This window comes from Paramormyrops kingsleyae, chromosome 10 (assembly GCF_048594095.1).
Source record: "Paramormyrops kingsleyae isolate MSU_618 chromosome 10, PKINGS_0.4, whole genome shotgun sequence".
Taxonomy (NCBI): Eukaryota; Metazoa; Chordata; class Actinopteri; order Osteoglossiformes; family Mormyridae; genus Paramormyrops; species Paramormyrops kingsleyae.
This window is the reverse complement of record NC_132806.1, coordinates 23,855,722-23,867,185: the sequence shown is the minus strand read 5'-3', so window position 1 is coordinate 23,867,185 and position 11,464 is coordinate 23,855,722. Positions and strand designations below refer to the sequence as shown.

Genomic DNA, 11,464 nt, shown 5'->3' with positions numbered 1-11,464 from the left:
CTTAGATGAAACGGAAAAATATGAATGAGAATAATGTTAAAGAGGTGTTAACAGCCATTTTAGTTACGCAGCTTTGTAGAATACTATTTCATAAAAATGTACTCCTGTTCTGGTTTATTTTCTCTCCCTCAGTTCTCTCTCGGTCCCATATTTAGACACAAAGGGGAAAAAAGTAAAACTAGAAAAGTAGGTCCTTCATTTGTGTCAAACAGTTTGCTGGGCTCTGCAGCAAATCCCCCCCCACCCACCACCCACCCGATGCTCTCCATACTAATAAAGTGAGATAATGACACAGGAGACCCGAAAACGCCTCATCTTCCTAAGTTATGCCTTTTAATTTGCTAAATAGGGTTACGTTTCCGTGCGATATTCTCTCTGTACGTAGCTCGCCCTTGTAGGAGCCATCAATCACACAAAGACAGACGCTCGGGTGGGCTTGTTTCAAAGATGGGCGCTTTTCAGAGCAAGATGAATGGCCGTTTGCCAGGCACAAGGACACGATGCCATCTGGGGATTATAGTTACAACATTGACCTCCAGGTACCTCTGTGTGAGAAACATTAAAATACGTACGACAAGAAGCAATTCGCTCTGCAATTACAGTCTGGACCCATATTCTATTCATAAATATAGTATGTACAAATATGCAGAATCAGTGGACAAAATAAAAGAAACACCACATGAAAAATGATTTTTAACTTTGAAGAAAATAAATCAAAAGGGTGAGTCTTAATAGGCTGACTGCCATTTACGTGCAGCATGTGTCAGCAATAAAACGGGTCTATCAGCACTTTGAAGTGTGAGTTTTTCCAAGCAAAATGAGTCAGTACCCCAAACGGAGGTACATCGGTCACAAATACTGCAGAATTATTTAACGTGTGAAGGGGGACGGTCTCATGGATCACGACGGCATTTGCTGAGCGCGGATAAAATGCTTCGGCAATTGTACGTCAAAGCTCGCTGACGGGGATGGCTGGAGACCAGGATAATTGCTAAAGTATGGCCTCACCACAGGATAGACTCAGCACCTCAGTGAGCCAGGAAAATCGTGAGATTACCAAAGCTGGAATTTATGGCAAGACGTCTGTTTGGGAACTGCATATACCCAATTGCCAATGCATACAGACACGTGGCACACAAGAATTCTGGTGGTGCAATGATTTGATGAATGGCTTTTCATTTTTTTGACATTTGAATGGGTTTACATTTGAATGGAAAAAAACAAAAAAAAAAACAAGATGTCTTCAACCATCCAACTGTACTGTGGGAGTTATAAGGTCCAAAAAAAAAAAAGAATTCCTGATTCAATTCAATCTTCATTTGCATAATCCAGTATCGAATCATAAAATCCTAAGATCGATTTTTTTTTTATATGGGCCTTTTACAGTCTATGGCCTTCTCCCATGGGCCTTTTACAGTCTATGGCCTTCTCCCATGGGCCTTTTACAGTCTATGGCCTTCTCCCATGGGCCTTTTACAGTCTATGGCCTTTTCCCATGGGCCTTTTACAGTCTATGGCCTTTTCCCATGGGCCTTTTACAGTCTATGGCCTTCTCCCATGGGCCTTTTACAGTCTATGGCCATCTCCCATGGGCCTTTTACAGTCTATGGCCTTCTCCCATGGGCCTTTTACAGTCTATGGCCTTCTCCCATGGGCCTTTTACAGTCTATGGCCTTCTCCCATGGGCCTTTTACAGTCTATGGCCTTCTTCCATTGATGTTCGAAGCTTTTACTCGTGTGGCCAGCTTGATGCAACGAGACAAAAAAACAGATAAACAGACACGACAAAAACCAATAAAAAAGGTGGTGGGAGCAGCTTCACTAAAGGGACCGTCAGCTAAAGGCAGATGTCTGGATGTACTTTAGACTTCAGAAATATTAAGACAAAAGAACTGCACAAAAGCAAAGCTGTATGTAAAATGTGCAAAATGGAGGAGAAGTACTGCTGCAATATCCCCAAAACCATTGAAGGAGACATCATCCAGATCTGCAAAACGTCTGATCAGAAACTTATTGGTGACGTAAAATAAAAAGTTCTTTAATGCAGCTGCTTCGGGGTCGATTCTTAATGCTCATATTAATATTTTTAATAATGCACCAGGTGAGAGGGTTCCTTGTACAATTTACAGCATTAGCTCTCTAAGAATTACTTTCCTATTCAAGCAAAATGGATATTGTAAATGAAATATCCCTAATTTGTTTAGTGTAGGGGTAGTGCAGGGTGTTGCCACTGATGTCCTGAATCGATTCAATTCCGATTCACAAGGTTGATTCGATTTCCGAATCAATTCAACACAGAGTGTGAAGCAAAAACCTGAAGTTTTTTTTTTTTAATAAGATCCAACTGCACAAACTTTCCAAGAAGAAGTGAAGCTGTTCTGAAGGCAAAGCACAGCCCTACATCTTATTCGGTCCTTGATAATGATATTTATTAGGTCTTTTAGTTATTTGGTTCACAACCTTAGTATTATACATATTTATAAGACCTTAAAATAATACATATTTAATCCACTCATCTCCCAGTCATCTGTCCAGCACAGGGTAGCAGGGGACAGTAGCCCACCCCAGGCAGCACAGGGTAGTAGGGGACAGTAGCCCACCCCAGGCAGCACAGGGTAGTAGGGGACAGTAGCCCACCCCAGGCAGCACAGGACACAAGGCAGGAGATGCCCTGGACTGGACACCCGTCCTTCACAAGATCTAAACATAACAACATATTCAGTTATTTTCGTTTTTGTGTTGGCTGGTGCAGTGTTTAGCACTGTTGCCTCACGAATCGGGGCCCAGGGTTCTCTGTAGGTGTGCGTGTGCCCAGCAGTGGGTTGTGGGAACCTCCCAGGCTGTTCCCTGCCTTACGGCCATAGCTTCCGGTCTAGGCTCCGAACCCCCTACACGGGAAGGTAGAGAAAATGGATGGATTGATGGATGTTTTTATATTTAGAAAAATGCTGCGTAGATGCAGCTGTGACGGATTTGTTGGCTCAGCGTTTGCGGTTGTGGAGACATTTTGCCCGATGCGCCGATTTATGGGTACTAGCAAGGTATTAAAGTAATAAATGGGCTTATAAACCTTTAAAAGATAATTTTATGTTACGTAACACTAGACATTTCATTGTACAGATGACGGTAATAATGTTCGTTACAGCATTTGCTTAAATGCCTTCGGAGCAAGTCAACGTGAGTGCATGCAGTTTCCCCTAATTAAGAATTTGCATATTAAGGCTTTTATAAACCAGAAGATCCCATTTAAAGGGCCAGACTGAGGCAGCCTGCTGTGATGTTTACAAGGCCAGCTGGGCCACTAGGGATCTAGTTAAACTCTGCTTTTGGCACAGCCTCTGAACTTGGAAACATTTTGTGCTGAGTGGCTTAAGCTCAGAACAAATTGGTGGTACCACAGGTCAAACAAGGGAGAGTAAAATTCCATTCCCCGATCATTTCCCCCCCCAGTTAATACTGACTTTTTGATTTCTTAAATTATATTTAGGTTATATTCTGTTTTGCATGTCCCTCTCATTTAAAATTGTACCAAATGAAGATTTTTCCACCCCCCCGTCGCTTAGCTACAGATCAATATTGTTACTCTGGGCTCATTATAAAACAGTTCTTGTTCTACTGCTGTACAGATGCTAATACCCTGTGATTAAGCTGGAGAAGCTGAAAATGTGCCAGAATAGACCGACCCAGAACAGCGTGGTGCCATACCGGACATCCACTACATCCTGTATCAGTCTTTTATAGAATAACTTCCTCCTGTCTTTTCCCCCAATAACAATGCCATTCTTCAGACACAAATGAACTAGTCCCTTGCACAAAATTTACTGGACAAAAATTCACATTACATTTTACAAAGGGGGGAGGGACACAAACCCCACACAAAAGGTTCTGGATATAAAATAAAATAATTTTAAGCTGCCATTTATATAAAAAGTTGGATTACAATGCCTTTGTATACTGAACATAATAATTATGCAAATAGACTGATCTGTAAAAGTAGTTTTAAAAAGAGAGACCAATATGTTTTGGGTTTCATAGAATGTTTAAAGTCAAAATTATTTGCTTCCTTCACATCAAACATTGGTCACAAGTGCAATTATTAACTTAGAGGAAAGAATTTTTGTAGGATGAAGAATTTTAAACTTTGAATTACTAAAATCATTTAATACAGTGCTTCTCAACCCTGTCCTTGGGGACCCCCAAGTAGTCCACGTTTTTGCTCTCTCCCAGCTCCAGGACCAAAAATGTGGACTGTCTGGCGGGGAGCAAAAACGTGTGCTGTCTGGCGGGGAGCAAAAACGTGTGCTGTCTGGCGGGGAGCAAAAACGTGTGCTGTCTGGCGGGGAGCAAAAACGTGTGCTGTCTTGGGCTCGCCAAGGACTGGGCTGAGTAACACGGATTTGGTATATTTTTTGTCAGTGCTGTTAAGACATATTTTGGTTACTGAGAACTTCTTAAGTAAAAAAAAATGGAACCACAAACAACACATTTACATTTACACAGAGTGTTATGTCTGAACAAAAGAAATTTACCTCATATGTGAAAAGCTGGATTATCATTAAACACCTTTAGGACAGGCTGTAGGTTTTTCTGTACATAAAACATTTATCCATGCTGACTAGAACAGTAAGTTATGGATTTAGACAGTACAAGCACAGCTGTCCTCACATTCCATTAGACATCACAATACAACTTGCCAACCTCGATCACAGCTTAACACGTTTCTCAGAAATACGCTACTCTTCCAGCAAGATCATTCCTTTACAAGGTTAAGTGCAGACGACACCGCATGAGAAGACGAGACACACAATCATTAAAAACGGCACCTAAAATACGAAAGTGACTGGCATGTTCTACACCTAAATACTGTATATATCAATGAACTGCACAAATAATATAAGGACAAGAGACTGAATCACTGTCAGCATTACATTACAGATGATGACCCTAGACCTTCAAAATTTAAAGGTGTTCTTTTATATGGATTAATGTTCCGTACACCAATATCCGCATACAGCAATCCCTTAGACCACTGTTCCTCTAATTTGGCGTGATGGCATCCCTCAGGGTGGAGTGGTCATTGCACAGATTACTCCTTAATGGGGTCTAGGTAACAACTGTCACACTGCCTGGTAGTAAAGACTCAAGCCAATCACTACTGTGACAAAAGCATAGATATCTCACACTTACACCAGCTTAAGAGCTGTCATCCTAGTGCGCCAGCCTGCCTTCTGGATTTGCTGCATAAAAACCCGGTAGCACTTAATTGTAATTATCACACTAAATTAACACCAGCACCAAATGCTCCACTTCTCCAAGTTAGATTAGCCAGAAGTAAGACTGCTTACACCACATTTACACCAAGCTCCCCTTCTGTAAACACAAAAAGCATAATTAGAAAACAAAAAACTTCAATAATCCATGCATCATAGGTCAATTTGGCACCTTTTGATCAATGTAACTTAATTTTACACACACATCCTGAAATTCCTTCATTTAGCTACACTACATCATATGAACGCAAATACTTTTACAGCTTTCCTAAAAGGAAAATGTTTGTGCTTACATCACATGTAAATATGCCTTATTTTATTTTTGTTTGTTTCAAAAGCCAGGGACGTTTTCTCTCCATCATCATTCGTCTTGCTTCCTTTTGGGTTTCTTGGGGTTCCTGGAACGACTTTTGGCCTTGCAGAGCGGACATATTGGTGCATTACGGTGAATTTGCTGATGACACGAAAGGCAGGCCTGGGGGGGAGAAGGGAGGACATAAAAAATTTGTGTTTCCTTCATTCATCTTCTAAACCGCTTATCTTAGTTGAAATCTGATACATCTGAAATCTTTTTCCAGTTAAATAAATAAAACTGTCAGGAAGATACAACTTTAAACAAGCAACAACTTTAGGCAAAAAACATTGTCTTTGACAGACACGTGTACAATTTTAAAAAGCACATGCATTTTCAGATGTCCAGGCAACGCACTGCTTTACAGTGGGGAGTTGCTGCGCGCACTGCGTTTCACTGCTCTTAATGAAAGCGCCTGAAAAGAAGGCACCCTGCTGGGGCATTTTAATAACCCGCAGTTAATTTCTCCTCATTACACAGGAAAATCAGCGGCCCGCATATGTCGGCCCAAGCACGACAGACTCCAAAATATAGTATAAAAAAAACACAAATAAACAAAGAGCAACAAACTGCACCTAACGTGCAAAGTATATGTTGCAATGGCAAGGGGAAAACTTCCATGTGTTTTACTCATTTATGTAATGAGCACCACTGCTCAAACAAGTTCTCATCATAAATCAGTCTGTTGGCAAGTTAGCAAAGTCATAAAAATACATAATGTATAGCTACCACCTGAAAAATGTATGTAGCAGGTCAAGCTTGAAGGTTATTCAACAGCTGCTAATTATAAGGTATAAGTGAACTGCAAAATAAATTGGTGATCCTTCGCACACTCGTAGTAAATATCCATCACAGCTGTCACATGCTGTGTGTTTACCTTGGAAGAATATCTGTGGGAGTGACTTGTCAGTCAGTGCTGTCATCCTCTGATGCCGTTATTTACTGATCCCTTTGTCAGTTATCATCTGACAGCAGCATGGGAGACGTCAATAAGTGCCTCATCGCACTGACTATATACGACAATAAAATCTCAAGCCTGAAACCAGCACAACACGAAATACTAGCAGATAAAATTAAAGCCTGTGACTAAAACTGAAAAACTCTTGTGCTCTTTCACGCGGCCGCCGACTGGGGGGAGGTGTCATTTCTTCAAGTGGCACTTGATTTTCACTGCACGTCGGCAACAAATCCTGCGAATGGGTGTGGACGCGGCGTCACACCTGGGGCCCTCTTACCTTCATGGGTGGGGGCTGCTGCCGGAAAGCGGCAGTCTGGCGGGAGTCCTGCTTCCGGGAGACCTGGAGCTGCTGAGCAGCTGCGGCCGCCGCCGCAAGGGATTCTGGGATGGAAGGCTCTTGCTGCTCTACTTGCCACTCTGCCTTTTGCTTCTCGAAGTAGCTACACGCATCAAATTTTCACATTGTTAGTTTTACGGTGATATCCATGTTTTGAAGCCGAAAGTCTAACAAGATAAGGAAATTAAATCTTTATGAATTTAAATTTTAAGATATGCAGACTTAATTCATCAGATTAGGACTATAAATGTGCTCTCTGCATGTTCTACAAAACATAGTAGCAGAATTTAAGTGAAAATACAGCAACTAGACTTTTTCTGAGGAGTTAAAACAAATATACTCAAACACTAAGTGGATAAGTGTACCTTGACCCAACATCCAATGACACTGAATGTATAACTTAACTCTGACCTTAAGTATACACCACTGATATTCTCTGGTTTAAGCGTGAACTTCTAATTAAGCCAAAAATGGTCAATAGTTAAGTATAACAGTAGTTACTCAGTAGCCAAGACATGACAAAATGAATATACATATAATCTAAGCACACATGGCAGAAACTGGCAGAAATTCTAGTATTTGTAAAGTGGAAACATGTCCCGGCCCACGTCTCCCAAGGAGGAACACAAGGTTGAGATATGGTAAGATGACAGTAAAGTGTCAGAGGGATCAGAACTCACTCGAGGGAGAGCTTCTCCTCCTCGTCGCTCAGGTTGGGGAGCCTCTGCAGGCCCAGGCCCACCCTCATAGCATCCACGTGCTCCTTCAGGGGCTTGTACTCCTCGTGGAGGCGTCGTGTCGTCTCCAGCAGCTTGTTCAGGTCGTTCTCCGACTGCTTGATCGTGTTTTCCATCTACGGGCACAGAGACAGACTTCTTACAGCACTTGTGTATATTTTTGATTTTGGGTCCCTAGCACATTTATTGCCACTCAAAGCGATGTACATTATGTAGAAGTTTTAACATTTTAGATGGACAAAAGCCTTCATAGAAACGAGTGCAATAAACAGGACTTACATTAATTTGAACAGAAATATATAACAAATGAGGTAGCCGAATTTTAGACATTGACATAACATGTCAAATGACATAAACAAAGACATAAATGCATGCAAAATTTATTGTAACTGAAATAAAAAAAAACTGAATTTGTTTTGGCTGTCCATTCATCCATCCATCCATCACATTTGGCAAAACCAGCAGAAATCAAAATTTTATACAGGGCCTGTAACGCTTGCTCCCTAAATAATAATAATAATAATAATTATGATAAAAGGTGACTTTTACTTGTACTCTAAATTAGCTGCTGTGGCAGCTGTAGTTTTTCCACTTGAAGTTCCTGCTTACAATGGCAGAAAACATTCCCCTGTGAGCAATTTAGGAATGGTTGTTTGTCAACACAGGTCATTACAAAACAAATGAAGATATTATAAATAATATTGTGCAGTACTCCAATGGATCTGGTAACCAAGCCAGTTAAAAGCATAGACATCCTCATACATTTTTAAATCCCAAAATTTGAAAGATCAGTCTTCTGGTTATAGCTCCCAATCCTCATCAATCTGAGAAATATTGGTTCATGTCAATGCAGATTAAAGAAATGAACAATCCTAAAGAATTTTCTCAGAAGCGGGCAATTCTTTCCAACTCTCCCTCAAAAATAAATTTCAAATGGAAACATTTTCTTCTGCAAACAAGAACATCTAGCATTAGTTCTGACTGGTTAACCAATGTGGATGGGGGAAATTTGATACGGTGTAACTCTGTAGGGCTTACGCAAATTCTCCTCATCATAATGATTTAAAAAATTATTAAAGTTTCATGGCAATCAGTTAAATAAGGTATGAGTTACTGTCATTTTGTAATCATATTTTTATTGCTTGTTATAGTGCCATCTAATGGCTTGTTGAAGTAAAGATTTGCATAGTTTGTTAATTAAATTTGGGATTAGGCTACATTCTGACCTTCTGTTGTCTTATCTGGTACAGAGGTTTTGGTAATCCCAAAAACCGACAGAAGAATCAGAATAAAGAGCAACACAGTACTTCTCAATACGGCCAAAAATGGAAATAAAGTTGTCTTTTACTGTTAAAGATGCGAGCAGTAGCTAAATTTAAGCAGTATCAATAAAGCTTTATTTTGACACTGATCATAGGGCACATGCAAATCAGTGCTGGTGGACATCATCACACACCACATTGATGTCAGCGTGGATCAGTCGCAGCTCTTCTACGTGTGCCATCTTCTCCTGCAGCAGAAGATCCATCTCCTGCTTGTATTCCTTCAGATGCTTCTCCTCTGATTCCAAGGCCTCAAACTCACTCTTCAGGCGTGATTTTATTCTCTCCATCTGGATGGTCTTATTTCTGAGACACAAAATGTGTGCGACAGATCAAACACGTGCTGTATGCTACTCAGAGAGACAATCAGTCTGCTCTTTCTGTCTTGTTTGCACACATGTCATGCATCCACTACTGAACAGTGCCAATTTTACAATGTGAAGACATACATCATATTATATACAGCACTGATATGTATATAATATACTACAGCACTAAATACTATACTACAATACTAAATACTTCTACACAGTTTTACTTCAAATTATTAAACTTGCATCTGTTTTAGAGCTAAGATTTTTAAACCTTTGAACATCTAATTTTAAAGAGCACAACTTACAGACCTAGCTACAGCTCAAACACAATGGTAGCCTTATAATCTACTAGTCATTTTTGATACCAATTTCTTTTACTTTGACATTTACATAAACGTAATAGAGTAAAAATAATTTTAAGACAATTTCTGCCGGCTCCAAGTATTAATTACCCATTTTAGATTTTTTTAATTGCTACAAAAACTACACATCCATAGATAATTTTAAATATTTCGGTGAAAAAAATGTTGAAACTAGATTTTCCTCACAATACACATTTTACTTAACTATTCAGCCCAAATTCAAACAAAGCTACACAATTTTAGACCCTGGTTAACTCCCTTACAATTGAAAAGGAAATTAGTTACAGGTAAAGCAATAATCCATCCAAATTCACCGTATAATGTCTTCTTTATCCCCCATGCTACTTCCTTTGCCCCCTGGGGTGCTAATTTTCAGGCATTAACTGACAATGGATTACATGCTATTGCTTCTTTCACCCAAGGTAACGTGCCTGTCCTATTGTTAGGGCGCCGCAGTGGAGACAGAAAAATGTGGGCGTTTTTCCACCCCATATTAAAACAAAATTGAGGCGAAGCACATATGTAATGTATATTGCCTTTTCTTAATTTGTCCACATCACCCAGCTAAATACCTGTTAATATATGATTAATTTACAGGGGGGTTTTTTTAGAAGCCAGCCAGCACACAGCTTTCTGAATGCGCCGTCATTGCGATATAAAGTGCTTTGTTCAGTTCCGGAGACTATTCAATTGAGCCACTGTATAACTATTAAAAAATAATTATTTTAAGATAATCCAATCAGACACCCTACCGGTACCCTTGCTACTAAAGAGATAAATTATACATTCAACACGTGCATGATGCCCTCAAACAGTTACGATTAAGTATTGAAAACAAGCAAGCTTCTACTCAAAGACAGAAAGTAACCAACGCACAGGTACTCAACTCGAATAATAAAACCCAGTACTCGCTTACAGAGCAAACTGGCACTAACAGATGCCGGGAACCTCTAACACGTCGGCTGAGGAAAGATCTACATACTACCAGTTATATACTAGCCAGACAAAGAGACAATACTAGAAATGGCCAGTTAAGCATGCATATTACCTTATCTCCTTAATATTTTCTAATTTGCACATGATCTCCTGTTCATCTGCCATGATTGCCTAAGTAGCTCCCAATCACGCAACCGACCGATGGGCTATGCCGCTGCAAACGCCAGAAAAACAAAGATGTAACACATGAGCGCAGCTTTGTGAGCATGTGCTGACTTCTTACTCGCTGGATCCCACACTATAAATTTAACATAGTGGCGCCACCTATCTTCTGGAAAGCGAAATGCATACATATTTGGTTGTAGTGTACGGTATTAAGATAAAATATATGGTTTATGATTACATAAACTGCATTTCTATATAGAGGTCATGTTACAGTGATTTTGTAACATGCCATAATGTCTACACACATTCGCTTGTAAAGTTAAACAGCTAAATTAAAGTTCAGCATAACTTTTAACAGTAATTATAATTGGCAATGCAACAATACATTTTTAAATATTGCGGCTACTCCAGCTCGCTAATGCATCTCAGTTTAATTTACTAGCCACATTTACTATGGTCACAGATACATTACAGTTTTATTAAAAATTAATGCTACTACTTAGGAATTCTTTGATTTCCAGATACCCCTTCTTACTCTCCTGTGAGACACACAGATAGTAAGAGCGAAGCTTGGGGTCAGGGATATGGTTACTCTGCCTGAAATGGGATTCCTCAAACTGGAATCATTCTGGACGCAGACCAAGACCTGTGAGAGCGGCACACTGCTCCATAACATCAATAATATCAATTGGCATCAGTTAACATCAACTG

The 11,464-nt window shown here is 40.0% G+C and overlaps 1 protein-coding gene across 5 annotated transcripts; it reads right to left on the bottom strand.

Moving 5' to 3' along the window:
• Positions 1-3,795: 3,795 nt before the first annotated feature.
• Positions 3,796-10,894, bottom strand: LOC111859766 (zinc finger C4H2 domain-containing protein-like). Of its 5 annotated transcripts, XR_002841891.2 has the most exons (6): positions 10,701-10,891; positions 9,111-9,282; positions 7,598-7,770; positions 6,858-7,020; positions 5,564-5,745; positions 3,796-5,370 (listed from the first exon to the last, which is right to left on the bottom strand). XR_002841891.2 is itself a non-coding variant. In XM_023842736.2 (5 exons), exons 1-5 carry the CDS (start codon positions 10,751-10,753, stop codon positions 5,632-5,634), a joined length of 675 nt encoding a protein of 224 aa, XP_023698504.1. In that variant the 5' UTR covers positions 10,754-10,891; the 3' UTR covers positions 3,796-5,631. The 5 variants fall into 5 exon arrangements, 4 of the variants coding, with proteins under 4 accessions (XP_023698504.1, XP_023698506.1, XP_023698505.1 ...); XM_023842736.2 differs by having other exon boundaries at positions 3,796-5,745; XM_023842738.2 differs by lacking the exon at positions 10,701-10,891 and adding an exon at positions 10,569-10,643 and having other exon boundaries at positions 3,796-5,745.
• Positions 10,895-11,464: the final 570 nt, after the last annotated feature.